General features: G+C 35.6%; 2 protein-coding genes across 8 annotated transcripts; one reads left to right on the top strand and one right to left on the bottom strand.

Annotated features, from left to right (window-relative positions):
* The first annotated feature begins 969 nt into the window (after nt 1–969).
* Nucleotides 970–5,239, top strand: LOC142555733 (protein NRT1/ PTR FAMILY 6.3-like). Its single transcript, XM_075666796.1, has 5 exons — nt 970–1,241; nt 1,362–1,539; nt 1,664–1,703; nt 2,153–2,715; nt 4,197–5,239. Exons 1-5 carry the CDS (start codon nt 1,124–1,126, stop codon nt 5,059–5,061), a joined length of 1,764 nt encoding a protein of 587 aa, XP_075522911.1. The 5' UTR covers nt 970–1,123; the 3' UTR covers nt 5,062–5,239.
* Nucleotides 5,240–10,282: 5,043 nt separating this feature from the next.
* Nucleotides 10,283–19,152, bottom strand: LOC142555731 (oxysterol-binding protein-related protein 2A). 7 transcript variants are annotated; one of them, XM_075666789.1, is made up of 11 exons: nt 18,377–19,152; nt 16,699–17,058; nt 16,003–16,099; nt 14,637–15,043; nt 13,815–13,970; nt 13,486–13,653; nt 13,262–13,402; nt 12,770–12,991; nt 11,306–11,419; nt 10,773–10,960; nt 10,283–10,657 (listed from the first exon to the last, which is right to left on the bottom strand). In XM_075666789.1, the coding sequence occupies exons 1-10, from the start codon at nt 18,755–18,757 to the stop codon at nt 10,784–10,786; spliced, it is 2,223 nt and encodes a 740-aa protein (XP_075522904.1). In that variant the 5' UTR covers nt 18,758–19,152; the 3' UTR covers nt 10,283–10,657; nt 10,773–10,783. The 7 variants fall into 7 exon arrangements, with proteins under 7 accessions (XP_075522904.1, XP_075522905.1, XP_075522907.1 ...); XM_075666790.1 differs by having other exon boundaries at nt 10,792–10,960; XM_075666792.1 differs by lacking the exon at nt 18,377–19,152 and adding an exon at nt 17,639–18,004.
* Nucleotides 19,153–19,733: the final 581 nt, after the last annotated feature.

The raw sequence follows: 19,733 nt of genomic DNA, 5'->3' as shown, positions 1-19,733 counted from the left end.
ATTGTTTTCTTAGAAATAAATAAATGCCTAATCATTTACCGAACAGTGCACTCATGTGAGAAAAGAAAGTAAAAAATAAATAAATTTAACTAAAATTAAATTCATACTAAACTTTTTCTTGTTGTTTCCTTCAACAGAAAAGATGAATTTGACGCAACGAAACCCGTGGGTGGTACTTTCTTGCCAGTTGAGCCTAAACTGCTCGTGGTGCTGATCCAAGTGACCCACAGGATTTAGATGGTTCAGATTTAACCATGTGTGATTTTAAAAAAAAATAGTGAACCTCGTATACTTATGATTAAATCTGGACCATGGATCTACGTATGGACACCGCCCCACAGTGTAGGGTGAAATATTGCCTGCTCGTGTCGTATTGCAAATTCCCAATTCAATGAATTGTAAAATTGGCGACATTAAATGCCCACTGTTACTGCGTTAAGTCGACCAGAGAATGCATGGACATCGAAATCCCAATTTTAAATCTATAATAAATATTTAGCATATCGCAATTCTATATATTAAAACTTTTACTTTCGTAAAAATGAGAAAAAGATTTAGCCACACGTCGTAAATAATCATCCGCACATAAAAAGTGATTATTTTCGATATTATATAACCAAAACATTTGAAGTTTGGACTGTTCCATGAAAAATTCTAAATATCGACAATTTACTTTGGGCTGTAAAAGAAGATGTGTGGTTAATGTAATTAAGCACACGCTTATCTATAAACTAGTGGCTAATCAAAATATTACTTCAAGAAAATAATATACAGGTGGGGATGTCTCTATTCTCCATTCTTTTTTGGCTGATCGTGTAATAATATATATGCCAGTTTAATTCCATTAATTAAAAAGAATATATCGAGAGTGGTGATGGAAAAATCAATGTATCTGTGTCCTTAAATGTCACGTCAGCTGGAGAGCTACTGCTATAAAAAGACCAAGAAACTCTCCTCGGAGCTCATAATCTCTCGGAAAGTTAAAAGTTTACAGTTGCCTCCCACTCTTGCTCTCTTTCCCAAACTGAAGAGCAAAATACATTCATTGTCCCAAAAGCTTTTCTTCATATCACAAACTACATTTCACGGGCCAAAATAATAATAATAAACCGAGATCTGACAAATGGCACTCCCACAAACTCAACGAGAGGCTGAAACTCTCCCCGATGCCTGGGATTACAAGGGCCGTCCAGCCGTCAGATCCAAATCCGGCGGATGGACCAGCGCCGCCATGATTCTAGGTCATTTATATCAAATTTCTTTTGTTTGGAAAGTCACGACGATTTGTTATATGTTTTCTGTATTAATATCATACACAAGCTTGATAGAGTTGGATTTTTTCGTATGGTTTGTGAGAACAGGAGTTGAAGCGTGTGAGAGATTTACTACGCTAGGAATAGCGGTGAATTTGGTGACATATCTGACAGGAACCATGCACTTGGGCAATGCTGCCTCAGCAAACAATGTCACTAATTTTCTTGGCACTTCTTTTATGCTATGTTTGCTTGGAGGGTTCATAGCAGATACTTTTCTGGGGAGGTGAATTTCTTTTAATTTTTTAATATTTTGTGTTCTAAAAATGCTAGATTACGGGGGTAACTACAATATTATATGTTATATTTGTCGACATTCCATAAGGTTCCATTTTTGTGCTTGTTTGCAGGTACCTGACCATCGCCATTTTCGCCATCGTTCAAGCAACGGTAATTACACTGCGACTTAAATTCCAAGAATATAATTTCTTGTTTCCCAAAAATATACATGTATACTTTCTTGATTTCGTCGCCTGATTAAATTCTCTTACCTTTTTCATCTTTTATCTGTGAAAGAAGAAAGACTCAAGCTAGCCCTTTATCTGTGTGACAGATTTTGTATAACTTACGGCTACAAAAACACACAGACTTCCATGAAAATTTGGTGCATTTTTATTTAATGTGATGAGGAAAATAGAAAGAGTTGAGAATAAAATTTTCCGTTGAATCATTCATCTTAGTATAAATAATTACTTCCTTTAAAATTGGATTGTGAAGAGGAAAACTGGAATATAGAATTAGAATCGATCATAGACTGTAAACAATCAAGACTAATTAAACAATATAATATCTTGGTTGAAAACAGAACAATTGGTTAATATTTGTATCTTCTTGATCAGGGTGTCACAATCCTGACAATCTCAACCATAATCCCCGGTCTCCGGCCACCGAAGTGCACCGCCGGAAGCCCATCATGCATCCCAGCCAGCAGCAAGCAGCTCTCAGCCCTCTACCTGGCCCTATACCTGACGGCTCTCGGCACCGGCGGCCTCAAATCCAGTGTCTCGGGCTTGGGGTCCGATCAATTCGATGATTCCGACAAGAAGGAGAGACAAAAGATGACCAAATTCTTTAGCTGGTTTTTCTTCTTCATAATGGTTGGGGCACTGGCAGCTGTTACAGTATTTGTTTACGTTCAAGATAATCTAGGAAGAGATTGGGGATATGGGCTTTGTGCCTGCATAATCATCGTGGGGTGGATGGTGTTCTTGTCGGGGACGAAACGTTATCGTATCAAGAAACTTGTGGGCAGTCCGTTGACACAGATCGCCTCGGTTTTTGTGGCGGCGTGGCGGAAGAGATACTTGGAACTGCCGTCAGACCCTTCGCTTTTGTTCAATGTTGATGATGAAGGATATGGTAGCAAGATGAAGCAAAAGCTACCACACAGCAAGGAGTTCCGGTGAGTTTGCCCAAACAAACTTTTTTAACTGTATTAACTGACATCCCCATTCTTTGTTGTTATTTTATCCATTCTTTGCTATATCTTTAACCTTTATGCATATTCTAAATCATTTTTTAATCTTATATTCCCAATTTCAGGAAAAAAATATTAGACTCTTAATAGGTTATAAAAAATATTTTATTATAATCTTTGAAATATTAAGCACTCAGATATTGTAAGAAAATAACTACAGGTATGATGTCTAACTCCACATAATTTGTCATTTACAGAAAAATGTCGTAGAAAAAAAATATTTAACACCCACAACATTTTTTTTATATAATCTTAAAATTGTAATCTTGATTTTTTTTTTATAGAAATATGTCAAATTAAATGTAACGTAACGTAATCTCTTTATACAAGATTTTCTACTTGTTTCTAATATTGCATAACTAAGGTCTTTAGCTATAAATGCTTAATCTGATTAGAAAAATAAATTGATAAAGTTTACGAGTGTGCATTATTGGCGAAATGAAATATATGAAACGATCGAATCTATAGATTATTAATTTATGGCCAAAGCTGGAAACGAATCATAGAGTGGCCCATCCCTTATAATTTTGATGGCAATATTTCAACCAATTAAACAGTAACTATTCTCACCCCATCGGTTCAAAAACAGCGTGGGACATCCGCAGCTAGATACTACAAAAGGTCATTTACTTTGTTTCAAGCATCACCTTGATCGGTCAATGTAAGAAAAGAATTTTTTTAAAAAAATTACATTATAATTGAACATTCATTCTTCTAAGCTGGATGCAAATAACTTATAATCCTCAAGTTAATGATATTAGTTAAGTTTTTGCATGGAGTTCTTGGCAACAACTTAAGCGCTGCCCTATTTATTATATCTCGTACTTTTTTTTTTCTGTTTTTTTCCCTGAGTATTGACAAAATTTTATTATATATCCTTCGGAAACCGAGCAATACTATATCCACCACATTATATATACTCCCATAATAAAGAAATCAGTTGGCAGAAATACTATGGGCGAGTGCTGCTAAATGTCAAGAAAATGTCAGTCCATGTGGGCTCGTTACTTCTTGGTTGAGTTTGTTTTTGGTTTTTAACAATATCTTGCTTCGATTTTTACCTTCACAATAAATAAAAATTATTTGTTTAAATGTACAAATGATTGAGATATGCATCAACAACTTGTTATTTATTAATCTGAGCCTCATATTTTACACAGTGAAGAATTTAAGATCACGAGCCGGTAGATTGTCAAGTCTTGTGTCTGATGCATCTACCATTCTTTGAAATATCATATGTCAGTTCTTTAAATAATATTGAATTTAATAGACATGGACATCATTCAAGATTTATATCTTCAGTTCTTGCATTTTAAAAGGTTAATATATTTATTCGAAGAGAGATCGATGCATGGTTGTTATTCTCCTACGAATGTCATCTTATTAGAGACTGTTTTGGTTTGTAGTTTTCTGGACAAGGCAGCAATCAAGGTGCCCGAAAGTGGCGTCAAAGTGGCAAACAAATGGTACCTTAATACATTAACCGATGTTGAAGAAGTAAAATTAGTGATTAGAATGCTGCCGACTTGGGCCACAACGATAATGTTTTGGACTGTATACGCCCAAATGACCACGTTTTCAGTTCAACAAGCAACCACCATGGACCGCCACATCGGAAAATCCTTCCAGATCCCGGCCGCGTCCCTCACCGTTTTCTTCGTCGGTAGCATCCTGTTGACCGTGCCTATCTACGATCGGCTGATCGTCCCTGTATGTAGGCAGGTTTTAAAGAATCCACATGGTCTCACTCCTCTACAAAAAATTTTTGTTGGGCTAGTCTTGTCAATTGTTGCAATGGTAGCTGCAGCAATGACAGAAATCAATAGACTAAAAGTAGCCCGATCACACGGCCTTACACACAACCCCGAGGCCACACTACCGCTAACTGTCTTTTGTTTAGTACCACAATTCCTATTGGTGGGGGCCGGCGAGGCGTTCACGTATATCGGACAACTTGATTTCTTCCTTAGGGAGTGCCCGAAGGGAATGAAGACGATGAGCACGGGTTTGTTTCTAAGTACGATATCGCTAGGGTTCTTCTTGAGCTCCATTTTGGTGACTGTAGTTCATCAAGTAACGGGTCAGAGTAAGCCGTGGTTAGCAGATAACCTTAACGAAGGGAAGCTTTATAACTTCTATTGTATGTTGGGGATTTTAAGTGTTTTGAACTTGTTTGTATTCTTGGCTTGTTCAAGATCGTATGTGTACAAGGAGAAGAGGCTCGCCGATGAGGGCATTGAGTTGGAGGAAGCCGAACCTATTTGCCATTAAATGCTCATTTTCAGCTTTACTTGTATAAAAGTTGTAACCTGTTTTGTTTACATAATGAGTGGAAGAGTCGAGCTAGGCATGGATAACGACTCTTTTCTCCTCTCTTTTTTCTTTTTTATCTTATGTGATGATTGATATTTGGACTTAAGTCAACCCTAAAATCTAACTCAATGGGGATGATTGTCCATATACATACATATATACAATTTCAATTACTTAATCAAGATGTGAGACATTTAACATACTTCTCCACAGCCAATAATAAACATATGAAGCATGAAATATAATATCATGTGACTCATATGGTAGTCTAACGCGTAACGGTGGGCATGAACCTATGATCGGAACCTGTCTCTGATATCATGTTAAGATTGAGACTTGAACCCTACTTGACCAAAAAACTAGCTCAAAAAAGAGAATTGCTCAAGTACATAAAGACAACACTCAAAGACTTAATCCAACCAACACATGACAATTAACATCTTCTTCTTTGCTCGTTTTGTTTTACCACTTTAGGTGTGACATAATTTGCTGCTCTAAAAAAGAGAGTTGTGTACGGCTAATAAGCATGAAATTGGTTGCAACTTGTAAAATTAAATTGTCCTGGCATTCCATGTCTGATTAACATATTTATTGGTGTCACTTGTACTTACTTGATGCTAGTATTGTTGCTTCGATCATTTTTATGAGTTTTAATATCGTGTGTGAATAATGTCATGCTCCGAGACCTGGTTAGTCGACATAGCGTTGTTTTACAACCACACAATTAAAAACAACAAATGTCGTAGTAGTATAAACCAAAAACCAGTTTATTACTCATAACCAATCATAAGATTCTCTTTACAACATATATTCTTAAAACGATAAAAATATGCAAAAGCGTTTACAACTTACTAAGCGAAAACTAAATAACTTCTTAATTCATCTTAATATCAACCTCAAAATTGGTCTTGTTTATCTTTCTCGATTTCCTATTCTGACTTATCTAGGGAGGATAGAGTAAGGAGTGAGTGATATGATCGTCACGCAGTAAGTGAGGGCTGTACGAGCACATACATAACAAATAACACATGAATTTCTAAAACCACATATCATATTGTGCATAACATGATTCTCATAACATGTCATCATAACCATAAACATAATTTTGGTCAAGGCAACGATTTTCCTCTTCTTTCTATAGTTTAGTGATATCAGTTCCTAATTTTTACTCCTCTAAAGAGGCGAGACCGTATAACGGTTACAATCCCACCGTGTAAGGGCCATAAACATAACATGCATATTGAGATTTCCCGCTCATATCCAGTATAATCCTCACAGTGTCCAAAACATAAAACATACAATAATTATATCAAGAAGGGGTAGAAACAGAATAATGGTGCTCGACCGAAACTTTCAAAAACGAAATAATTCATACGTAACATATTTTAAAACAAACTTCACTTACCTTAGATCTAGAAGAAAATGTAAAGAACTCGAAAACCATAGAATAGTCATGAAATCGAGACTTCGAAAATGCAGTAGCATATCTACCGAAAAAATAGTCGCCTTATAAAATTCTTTGTGCTTTATTGAACCGTTGGATCAGGCTTAAACTTTTAAAATATGTTCATAAGTAAGTCAAATAAATAATGAACAGTGAAGATCGGATTATAAAGTCGTTTTGACCTGTTCATGGACAAAAAACCGTAGGTATGCTGTCCCGCCTAGAATCTGAGCAGTTTTTTTTACGAAGGCTAGAAACAAAAAATCAACTGTTGGATTTTTATTAAATTTGGATATGTTATTCAAAACATATGATATCATATTCTTACAGGTGGAGATCGGATTCTGTGACCTGGACTGATGGGACGAAATTCCAGAACTTGGGCAGATTTTCGATCTCTTGGCAGCTTCTTAACTCGATTCTTGGCAGCACCGCGGGGGACAGAATTCTCGAAAATTTGAGTTTGGAAGATGAAAATTTTGAATGCATAGGCCCTCTTATTTATATTTGTGTGGATAAAAATCCTATCATAACCGAGTTGATACTTCTTCCATAATTTTGAGATAATTATTCCATAATTATCGAGATGCTCCTTCCATACATATTACATTACCAAATTCTGAAATTTGATATTGGGCTGGATGGTTGAATGTAGACTGATTTCTTGTACATTCATAATGTATCTGGACAGTACTGAAAATTTGATAGATTACTTGTTGAGAAAACTACCATGTATGCAATATTTACTTCCAAATTTGATTGATATCCAGCCTTATTTCAAAATTAGTACATGATTTGTACTGAATTTTGAATTTCATGTATTTATTGACTTGGAATTCAATACCATGTATTATTTAATATTTTCGAATTTATTAGTTTTACAATAATACCATAACTTGAAAATAAATTCTTATACATGTTTATATTTAAAAATTGCACTTCCAAAATTTTGGGTTCTCACAAATAATTTATTAAATTATTTGCATGATTTGTTTCTCGGTCTTAAGATTGAAAAATAGATGATATATTGAGTTTAAAAGGCTTCACATAACACCTTATAAAATATATTAGAAATTAGCATCGATTGAAAACCAAAAATTCATAATAACCAAACCAAATCTTAATATAAATTTTATGGGATATTACATAGAGTAGTCAGGTGTCGACATGTATATTCTTAGTTGCTTGTATTACATTGTTTCCCATGCATAGGGATGGAAACGGACCAAGCTGCTTGTAAGCTACTCGGAGTTCGGTTAGGTACAAAGCTTGTTTGAGATCGTTGGTTAAGCTTATTGAGCCGAGCTCGAAACCAAATTCGATCTCGACAATTTTATCGAGCCGAGCTCGAGCTTAAGGATATTTAGCTCCTTTATGTCGAACTCGACTAGTTTATTGGTAATTGAGTATACAATAATAATTTGCAGGCATTTTTGTTATGCTACTAATACTTGTACTTGCTTTCTGTTGGCTTTCCCAATTCATCCGTGAATAAGAATTCAAGAGGCGTGAAGCGAGTGCTGACTCCCGTTTTCTCTAGTGGGAATTCAGATCCCGAAATGCTAATCGTGTATTGGGTCGAAACTCCTCCCGTTTCCAATATTGCCATTTCTCCTTATCAAGAAGAAAAATGCTTCCAGTGATGGTTGTGCCTATGCCGTTTGCGAACTTAGGTTGGAAGCAATTAGTGGTTAATCGATGGAAACCAACAAGAGATGTAACTTATGTGCTGAAGTAGAGTTGTTAGTTTCAGTGTAATGTACCAGTATAGCTTAGTCGCTCATACCAAGAAAGATGAGCAAAAAAAGGAAGGGATAGAGAGATATCTCTCGTTAGGTCTGAGGTCTTGTCGTTCCTCTCTCAAATCGAAATTTGAGTGTAAGAGAAGTGATTGTTTGGCTCGATTCGTTTACATCCTTATCTGAGTTCAAAATTGTTTTTATTTTTAATTCAAATTAGTTGAAGGAAAAATCAAATCTTTCAGTTTTTTTTTATATTTATATGGAACCTTGTTTGAAGCAATTATAACTTATGCTAGTCAATAATAGTAGATGCCATTTCGTGAGAATGAATTTATGGTCAAATCTGATTATATTGAGAGTCGATTTTTAAAAAGATTATACCATGTATGTTTTGAAAAGAATAAATAGCACATTTCTCTACATTTATCTATATTTCAATATATAAAGAATCATCCTTTTCTTTTTTAATGACATCATTAATCCATAGTTTGGCCAGAAACTTTCGTTACTATACAAGCCTCGCATAATTAATTTATTTTTTTCATGACATTTAATTTATCTGTGTCCAAATCGCCAGGTTGAAATAATCTTTAACATGATGCCAAAAATATGAAACACTTCATCGATTACTTTCCAACTTCATCATAATTTTGCTTTTTGCAAGTCTCCAACAATTAATTATTCACATGTTACTGTCCTACCTACACAACTCGTACGAGCCCGAAGAAAATTGTTCAACATATGATTTATGCTTTGTCACATTAACATCTTTAATATATGTCTTGAGATATGGACCATTGGATATTCACGAAATGGTCAAGATTTTGAAAGCGGAATTAATCGATAGAGCAAATTGATTTGGTCAAAATTGGGATAAAAAGGGCTACCCCTCGATGTATTATTGGCACAAAAAAAGAAGAAGAGAAAAACAACTGGCTGGCTAAGAGTACGACGTGCATGCTATCTTCCGAAAAGGCTAGCTAAATTCAAACGATTGAATAACCGTGGAGGACTACTAGCTTCCTTACTATGCATTAATCAACACTATACGCATTGATACTGTGACTTTGACAACCTTTCGATTGCATGTGTGACAAATTCTTTAATTTGAACTTTATCGTACGTTCTATCTCCAAATTTATAATCATGCTGTGCTCACACTTCGTTCACATAAAAACATTAAATATATTTTTATGTTTAGATTGTCTTTCTACTTATCTAATTTGAGTACATTTACAGAATAGATCCAACAGAAAACAAAAAAAGCCTTATTCTTTGGAATGAAGATCTATCTTGTGTCTACTGCATGGTTCCACTCTAGAGGAAGATTTGATCTTTTCAAACTGTCTGTAACTCACTAAAGGTTCGGAGATTTCAAACAAAAAAAGAGGGGCAAAGTAACAATTTTGGTCGATTTTTTAGTCTATCTATAACTTGAAATTCTTTTTCCACTCTACATAGACAAGGAGATTGGATCTAACCATTAGAAGAATGTTTGGTATAAATAACTCACTTCTCGGTCGTCAACCCCAACTATTTTAGTTTTGCATTAGATTCGTATTTTTTTGTCATCTTATTTCATTATATCCGGGGTGTGATAAGGTAGTATTCATAATAATTTCTTTTCATAAATTAAGAAGTTAAATAATTAAGATTAAAGTTATAGCAAATCTTTTGTGAGACAATTTCACATATTTTTAGACGTGAACGGGTCAACTATACTCATATTTACAATAAAAATTATATTTTCATAAAATATAATATTTTTTCATGGATTACTTAAATAAAATATTCGTCTTATCAAATTAACATGTGAAACAGTCGCACTGAAGTTTTTGTCTTTATTTATACCTAACATGAGTAACCAATTAAACATTTCAAGCCGCTGGTAGGATTTGAACACAAGACGACTAGAGTCGTAAATTGTGTCAAGTCCCAAGTTTTTATGGGAACCAAAACCTCACTTCACACACGCATTCGTACAAAAAAGACCAGAAATTTTTGAAATCTTTGTTGAATAATATGTCGTATCAATGAACTGAGCTGCAACATATCATTTAGTCCTCGACGACATCTATCATCAAACTAGAGGATGATTGCTATACAACTTTTCCCCTTATTCAGAGCACTACTCCAAAATAATAAGATCTTACAACAATTGCTCGATTTGGAACTAGTACGCTGCAACAATAATAAATTTTTAAGAGATACAAAAAGCACGTCCGGTGAGGGAAAAAAAAAAAATCAGGTGTCGCAAGGAATTGTTCGGCGATTCGAAATTCTGAAATTGAAGAGAAGTAATGCTGAATTCATACCCTATGAAAGCTTTAATTTATCAAATCTTGGCAACCATGCCGTAGTCATTCTCCTAAAAGAAAATATTTTCATTAGTGTAATTCAAGCCGTAGGTCCTCAATGTGTCTAGTCCCTTTGTAAAAATTGTTCAGTCCGTACGTCCTAAACCTGATAAATCATATAAGTACCATTCAAGGAATCACGAACCTTCAAACGAGTCAACGAGGCTTTCGTTAACTTCACCAAAAATGTCGGAGCATCCATCCCACTTCCCTAACTCTCGGGCTTCCCAGTATCCTCCCACGTATCGGAAGGTGCTTTCACTGTCTCTTTTGAACCATCTCGGCTTCCAACCGTGTTCTTGCAACTTCCTCGACTGCAGAAAAAGACGTATATATATTCTACTTATACCATTGTCAAATTTAGGGGAGGGCAGATAATGTTTTACTTGTTCCTTTTTAGTTACTTTGGATGGGGCGTGTGTGATTCGACAACCAATAAATCAAAGAAAATACTATATCATATTAGAACAAAACGTAGATCCATGTGAAGGGTCCATGGATTTTGTGATCTTTAAACGTATGCGCTAACTTATAGAAGTCTAGCAGAAACTAAAGGACCCTTGTTATAAGAGAAGAAGAAGTTGTTACATGTGTAAGTTTGTGGTCATGAAAATTAAATATACAATCGAATTTGGTCGAGAAAACGGAATTACACATACCATTCTTTGTCTCATCTCCAATCGGAGCTTCTCAGCGTTTGCTTTGTCATATTCTCCATTCTCAAGATGTCGCTGATCCGGTCTCAGTCTCGAATCTGTTGGTGGGAGCTTCTCCTTCATCCATGATTAAAATAGACAAAATCAGAGAGAACTATAAAAAAATATTAGATGTAAAGACGTGTAAAATGCACACAAGTGGAAAAAAAATCATATTATTGATATATAATAACAACTCGCAATCAAATTCAAGTATAACCAACTGATTTAAAATTCTCATAAATTAAAAATTCAAAATTCGTTAATGTTTCATCAAATAGCCAAAAAAAATTCATTTATAACAAGTTCCACTTTCTAATAGAAAATTTAAAAAATAAACAAAATTTTAAACATAAGTTGTAATCAGGTTCACCAAGCTGAAGAATTTCATCCATAATTATAAAGCAGACACAATAAACTTTAACGATGAACTAGTATACTTATTAGCTTTAACTTGTAGCAGTTAAATATCCTGAATATAGTTTTTTAGCAATTAATTATGCTTTACACGTGTAAACAATGAATATTCACCCCTAAAATCAAATTTTAAGCCAATAAAACAATTTTCATACAGCATATGATAATAACTACTAATAAATCTCGGTGACCATAAGTAGTAGAGATTTATATTTAAAGATTACTGGAAATACAAAACTAAATTAAATTAAGACAAAAAATTCACCCAAAAATGCCATAAACAGCGTTCTAAATTGCAGCTGCCTAGGCGGCCTTAGGATGGTAAGACTTCGGCTATAGCTTCGGCTGCGCCATTCAAGCTGACGGAGAGCAACGAAGATTTCGAGGACGGTCTTTCGGAATTTCTATGGTCGATGAGATTCTAGGCATGATGAACGATCGAAACGGTTGAAAGAAGAGAATGAATGAGAATTACAGCAACTATGGCGGATAAAACAAGAAAAAAAGAAATATCTCGATTTTTAATTTTTGGCAAATCGGTCTAACCCCCAATAACTAAATATTAAACATATTCCATATTCTTTATCATTAATAACAGATGTATTAATTGCTATCATGAACCCGTCTAGTCCCCGCCTAGCTGGCCTAGGCGCTGGTCTAGAGTCCGACTACCGCGTGGCGAATTTTAGAGCCATAAGAATTAAAAAAAACAAATCATCAGCACCGCAACTCTTAGTTTTGTTATAGCATAGGTTGGGCTGTGGTCGAAACTTGATAATACGAACCTAGGTAAATTATATATATCAACAAGAACCTCAAAGGGGAAGAACGTGCAAACCCATGGCATGTCAGGCCCTTGTCTTAATTAATGGCATGTCTACGCAATGCCAGTGCTCATGGAATGTCCCAGGAGCACTGACCAGCGTGTATTGACCTTGAGCATGCCTTTGACTACTCTGCCTGACAGAAGAAAACAGAAAGACAATAAACCGTCTAGTAGGTCGTCAATACCTTCAGACCTGCCATCAATTCGTTCAGTGTGATTGCAAAAGAAGTAAGGTTGTAGCGTGTCATGTTCAGAGGCTGGTCATTCTTTTTCCACAACAAAGATGAATCCGACAAATCCTTTGAGTTCCCCGTTCCATCTCCATGGTTAAAGTAGAGGCTTTCATCCCACTTCCCCAATAAGCGGGCAACCTTTCTCCCCGTTGCATCTTCAACAAATCCATGAACCTGTCGAGATAGTATAGTTCGCTTAGTTGAAAAAGTCTTCGAAGTTCAAATAAATCTTATTTCGCATGGAGAAGCTCTTTTAAAATAACACCTTTTAATCTTAATAGAACGTGTTAGATTCAATTTTCACTTCTAAAACCTCATTTAAAAAAGTCAAAATGTGGTTTTAAGGCTCAATTTCAGCAAACAGAACGAACTTTCTAGTAAGTATCAATTTATTGACTACAAAGAATAAAGTGGACCAAAAGTGCATAAAGGACTTGTGCTTACCTGGTGAGGATTACGTTCAAGAATAGATAGCTCCTTGAACTTGAGTTTGCACGAGTATTGGCGATTACCTTGTATATTCATGGTCCCATGGTGATCACAGTATATATTACCTAGAATTAGATTATATATGCTTGTTGTCACCTGAGAAAAAATAAAAAGAAGATTTACCTACATGTATACAATCAACCTTGAAATGCTTTCGAATAAACAAGGTTATTGTGTACCTTGCTCCACCGGAAGATTTCCCCATCATCAAACTCCAAAGTAAGAGTTCCAACAGGATCAAGTTGAATCGATCTTCCCCAAAATTTAGATTTAAGGTTAGTGTCCCCCCAGAATTTCCAGCCTCTACCTTCACAGTGACAAGCAATGAGAGTGGGGTGGTGACTCACCTATTTCAAGAAAATTCAAGTTAAAAGTATAATTATTAATCCTTCAGCAGTTGGAAAAATAACTAGAAAATAGGCGAACAGTTCGATATGCTTGCATATGACAATTAGCTCATCTCAAAAAGGGTCAACTAAAATGGAGATATTATTCTTTGCACAATCACCTTCTCAGAGAAGAATCGAATTCCTTTTTCCGGATAATCGGCTTCATAAGTTTCACCAAGTAAAGGGTTGAATGGTTTACAGAGCCGTCCTTCTGATGAAGCATATCCAGAAACAGCAAAAGCAGCAACATTCAAAATTCTCAACAGGCTGTTCCCCTGGTGTAACATCATATTTGATCATTACAACCATGAAGCTTTAATATATCATTCACATTCTAATTATTTAAAAGATTCAAATTAGTCCATTATAAGATCAATGGAAATATAATGTCTATATGATCGAGTATTTCTTGCTACACCAAAATTTGTTGTTGGCAAGGATACAAATCAAATCTTTTAACCCGTAGAGTAATCAAGTGTCGCATTTTCGCCATTGTGCCATACAGGCAGCTTCACAAACAGTAGTGGTGATCTTTATTCCACGGTACTGCTCATAATCTCGTTAACAATTATAGCTCCAAAATTACCAGAATCGTCTAAGAGGCAATATATTTAGAATATATATTCCATAAAACTGGTTGATCACACTCATCTCATGAATTACTAGGTTAGGTCGGAAAAATCAATTTATAGTCAAATATTTTTAGAAGTGATGCTCATTTTATAAAAATCAAAAAGAGAAATTGAAAAGTAGCAAGTGGACCGTCGCAGTCTTTGCACAATTCTGGTCCAGTGTTGACTCAAAATGATTACCAGAATTGAAGTGTCTAATTCATTACTAAACTGAAATTTGAAAGAAGTGATTATGAAACGGAAGGTTGTAATCATTATTATCATAAAAAAGAAAAAAGAAACATGATTTGTAAACCAAATAGACCTTACCGCTTTACCATGCTCATATGCTTGATCCAAAAGATGAGAATATTCTAGGTCTTCAAAGCACTTTTGCAAAGATGATATTGGCTCGTTAAAGTATACAGGGAGACAAACACGTGCCAAATCCTTTCCAATGTTGTCCTTGATCATAGACCATAAGCTGATGCCTTTCTCCTTCTCAATTGGATCGGGTAGCTTCTTTCTTCTTTCCACGTAGGGGTATCTAAGGTTTATTTTTTTATCCACCTTGTCAGCACAGTCAGTTGGATTTTTGAACGTCAGCAAATCATCCATGTGATTTATTGGTTCAGAAAAAAACTCATTCGTGTCAAAGAAATGAGTTTCCTCCTTGTCTGATGCTTCCTCGAGACCTTGCTTTTCAATATCATCAGATGATTCTGTAGTGCTCCATTCTGTTATCAAACCAAGATGTAGGATAACAGCATATTCATCATTTGAGGGGATCTTTAAAAGGATAACAGCATATTCATCATTTGAGGGGATCTTTAAAAGGAAAATAAATAATTTTTTGGTTGCTTCATGTATATAAGAAATATTTAGCAATATGCTATATGCTAAATATTCACACACATTGACATCAAATTCTGTGATCCAAGTTAACAACAAAGAAATGTCAATAATTATTGATTCTTTACGAATGGTTTTTCGCTTTGACAAAGTTTTCAACAATTTTCAGCCCTTGTGGGTCACTTGCAAGAAGTTTCTCTTTTGCATAAACAATATAAGATCGAACACCTGCAACTACATCAAAAGATTCAATTAATAATGAGCAATCCAAATCTTTCTAACCCATCTAGCAGCCATATATGCAACAGTGACGATATTTTCAATTTCAAATAATAATGCTAACTTGCAAATTAAGATAATAAAATAAGTAATTTTGGCACCTATACCGATTGTTGGCCTGAATATCATCTGTTGTTACACCAAAAAATAGAGCTAGTGGTTATGTAGCAACTTAAATTTTTTAAATCGTATCCTAGATCAGATACCATGTTTCGATTGCTCGCTACACCGGCAACCACAAGAGGCTTAGGCATCAATTATTGGAAGCAACAACGTATGTACAAATAGGGAAATAGAATCTATAACAGAAGGATATAGAAATAGATCGCTGACAAATACAATCTAAAACTTGTAAACAAGTGTTCCGCCAACACACAGGTATTGATCAAACCAAAGATAGCCCATAGCAAGGAAGAAAATAACAAGAATAAGAGAAAAATATATTGTGATACATCTAAATTTTGCTCATTGAGGCTTCACAAAACTTAAATGAAAAATAAGAAAATTTGCGGTGTCAAGGATTATCATTGATACTGAGGGTCAGGAGATAAGGACAAAGAAATACCACTATATTTTCCTCGCGCTACATTAGTATAGTCATGCTTCATTGATTGGTATTCTCTATCATTTAGTCCAGAGGCTTCAGCTTCAATATTTGCTGCCTGGAAAAGCAAAATGAAATTCTCATGTTTTCCCATCCAAACACATGATGCTAAAGAGGCAGACTGTATTGGATTTGGAGAACTTTTATAGGCATTCCCTAATAAAGAATAAACTGCCAAAATAAATACATGCTTGGGAAATTCATGATAATGGCAAACCAAACTTTGTACCAACCAAATCCGATGACCGAGCCTTCATCATCTGGTAACCGTTTAAAAATAGATAATAAGAAACAACTTTAGTGGTATTAAAAACTCTTAGTATCATGAGACGTGTCTTATGAGATTCATGAATTGATTCACCCTAATGACGCAAAAACTTCAATATTTAAATGAAACGAGAATTATCAACTCATGATAAACGCAAAAACGATGCAGCTGTGAATTTTACTGTTCATGCCAGTAGGGGGAACAACTGACTAAATATGATTTCCCCAATTATGACAAAACCACATTAACTTCTTGTCAAGATGTAAAATACAAACTACAATTGTGATTTGAAAATAACCCTCAAGCAAAAAGGACCAATTGGAAGCAGTAAAGAGAACAAGTCAAAAAAATAATCTCTTTACTAAGTTAACAACTTAGAAAATTCATACCTCCAATTGTCTCAACGTGTCAAGTAAATTGGAACGTTCCTTGAAAAGAGCTTGAAACTGTCCTTGTACGCCTGAAAATTCCGAGAGCATGATCTGCTCACAGTCTTCAACAAGCCCCTCATCAATCCCCTCCTCGAGCAATCGATCCTTGAGCCTTTCTGTTGATATTGTCAAAGATCTAGTTAAAAGGGGAATGCTTTCGTTCTGCGGTCTCAACGAAAAAAGGCTTCTTGTAGAAATCAAAGCTTGTATCCACTCCACTCTCTCTTTTTTAGAATTGGTCCTTAAATGAAGTGTTTTCGTTGAGGTAAACACATAAAACCTCCTGTCGTCAGATTTACTCTCGCGAAAAGATGAAACCTGGAAACACACAAATTCGCAACGTTTAACGTCAGTACACAGCAATATGCATTTCCCAACCATAAACCAATAAACACGGCAGAAAACAAACTTAGACATTATCAGAATATATAGAAGAAAGCAGTAAACCAGTGCAACCAATAAAGGGTACTATGCCTGAGTTGGTTGGGGCAAACATGAAACCGGATAGAACTCAATTAGTATATGTGGATCTTAAATGGTCTTCACTCTTCACTTTTCAACCTCACAGGAGTGCGACCCAAGAAAAGGTTATTCCCACCTAAATGAAACTTTCATATAAAACCAAAAACTGGGAATAGGATAGGTTACAGTGCATCAAATCGCTAAGACAAATATGGGAATCAAATGGCAATTTATTAATTTCAATCACTGTGTACAATAATACGAGTCACCGAAGCACTAAACTCGTATCAATTCCAAAAGGCGACACCATATAAAACCATCTTAATAAGATTAAAAACGTAACTTTTCAAGAAGAAACCCATATAACCTCAGATGCAAACAGAACAATTCTATGAACAGACAACGAAAAGTTTGCGAATAATGAACAGTAGTTTACTTCGTTTTCGGACTTAAGTATAAAACCACATGAAGCAAGAATATTATCTTCGCGTTGTAAAAAATTTTCCTTCTCTAATTTCTTCCAAATTGTCCATTCTTACAGTTGAAAAAAGAGGGGGCCAAAAAAAAGTAATCCAATGTTATTTTGACCAAACTTGAAAGATCTGTCAATCGTGAGCGCTGCAAAGTATTTAATTTCAAGAAGCTGCTTCTACCGTGCCCAGATGACTGAAAATAGAAAAGAAAATTTAGATAAAAAAATTGACATCAATTCTTGAATCAGAAATTTGGCAAAACTAAAGTAGAAATAGAAAAGAAAAAGAAAGCCCAAAATATTTGATGTGACCAGACGAAAAGAAAACTTAACTAGGCTACACATTTTTGCCCTATCCTTTGGCCTATAATATAATTCCACCTGCTGATGTGACCCACTTTCGATTAACACCCAGTTTTTTTTCTTAAAAAGAAAGAATATAAACGCATTTCAAGAAAATCTTAAAAACCATGTTAATAGAAAGTAAATTTATTAGGGAAAAAAGGGTTCCAGTTTCAAAGCCATTTTGGAACAATTATTTTACCGACAAATTTCAGGACCTGTAGCGGAAAAAAATTTAATTTTTTGAAGTACATTCAAAAGAGACAAGCCCCCACTTTCGTTCCGTTCTTCTTCCCTACCCCGATGCACATTTAATTTCTTGTTTGGTGTTCTTGATTTAATTTTCGAGAATTTACTGACCTTTAACTGTACAATGCCGACAGTTCTGCTGTGTTTCCTGCTACTCCTACGGCAGGTAGAGGGGGAGCCAATGAGAACAACGTCGCTTCGCGGCGGCGCGTCGGGGCGGCGAGATTTGGCGTAAGAGAGGACGCCGTTACTTCTCAAGGTGAACCATCGGGATCGCCAGCCCATGCCGTAGTTGGTCCACTTGTTGAGTATCCCGGCCACACTAGTACTGGTGCTAACATCAGATCGGCCGGCACTGATTTCAGATCCACTGCCGTAGAAATCAAACGCGGACCTGGTTCTTAAGAGGGTCGGCTCCGGAGACGCGTCCCCTGTCGTCGGATTACTCTCCAATGTTATGCAACATAAAGGGTGCAGTTCCTTTACCCGCATTTTCGATCTTGATTATCGATAATAACAATAATCAAAACAATGTTGGCATCTAACCCGGTTACTGATGATTCGAATTAACTTCTAAATTGATGGATCCGACAAAAATTATTCAACACAGCTTCCGAATATCATGAATCAAAGCAAACTCGGTTAAGACACATTCAGCATATACTCATGGAGAGATGTACATAGAGGAGTGTGACAAAAAGCTCTGAAACTGAGGGATTCCACAAAGGAATAGAAAACAGACGAAGAAAAAGGGGAAAAACGAAAAAAAAAAGTACTACACAAAAATGGAGTCTTGGCGATGCTGAATTTGTAAATAAATGGAGTTAATTAGCAGAAATGAAATTACTATTGGGATTATTTATAATGCTTGTGCGTACTGCGGTTTGCAGAAATGTAATCATATATTGAATACATCATTCATAAATAAAAATATACATATATATATATGTATATGTCGTGTGGATGAAGCTGGTTAATTACTTTACTTTCTTGAATGCAGTACGAAAATGGTGGCGACAGACTGTAGTATTATTTTTTAATTGGTTGGCACGTATGGGGAGACTTAGAGGTCGATGGGTATACAATTATTAGGAACTGGGCGCTGATCTTTTGAATAAAGCAAATTGTTGACTGATACTCAGTTGAATTAAATCCATGATTGTCTCTTCCAGTTCATTAATTACGCAGCTGACATTTATAAGGCGACCGGCCACAGGGCCAGCACAAAGAACATCATTCATTCACACTTTATATCAAAAGGTTCTTGGGAAAATTGAAGATCTTGACTCGGGAAGTTTTGTGGGATTCAGCACGGTTATCCTCTGTTAGGACGGAATCTTTTCCCGTGTGGGTGCGACCATGTTGTACGTATCTGATGTTTGATTTATTGCGGAAGTATCCGGGCTATGTCCATTTGCCATCGGTCGTGCTTTTTCTGAATGGGGGGGGAGTGTTTATGCTGGTGAGT

Source organism: Primulina tabacum, chromosome 9, assembly GCF_025594145.1.
Source record: "Primulina tabacum isolate GXHZ01 chromosome 9, ASM2559414v2, whole genome shotgun sequence".
Classification (NCBI taxonomy): Eukaryota; Viridiplantae; Streptophyta; class Magnoliopsida; order Lamiales; family Gesneriaceae; genus Primulina; species Primulina tabacum.
This window is presented reverse-complemented; position numbering and strand designations above follow the sequence as displayed.

Bases quoted from the DNA above. Each gene is read 5' to 3' on its own strand.
- LOC142555733 (XM_075666796.1), top strand. From the start codon at position 1,124: ATGGCACTCCCACAAACTCAACGAGAGGCTGAAACTCTCCCCGATGCC. The intron at 1,242-1,361 runs GTCATTTATATC...TTGTGAGAACAG, and splicing joins CAGCGCCGCCATGATTCTAG to GAGTTGAAGCGTGTGAGAGA. The intron at 2,716-4,196 runs GTGAGTTTGCCC...TTTGGTTTGTAG, and splicing joins CCACACAGCAAGGAGTTCCG to TTTTCTGGACAAGGCAGCAA.
- LOC142555731 (XM_075666789.1), bottom strand. From the start codon at position 18,757: ATGCGGGTAAAGGAACTGCACCCTTTATGTTGCATAACATTGGAGAGT. The intron at 15,044-16,002 runs GTATTTCTTTGT...GTTTGATAACAG, and splicing joins AGCGCGAGGAAAATATAGTG to AATGGAGCACTACAGAATCA. The intron at 11,420-12,769 runs GTATTGACGACC...TCATGGATGAAG, and splicing joins AATTGATGGCAGGTCTGAAG to GAGAAGCTCCCACCAACAGA.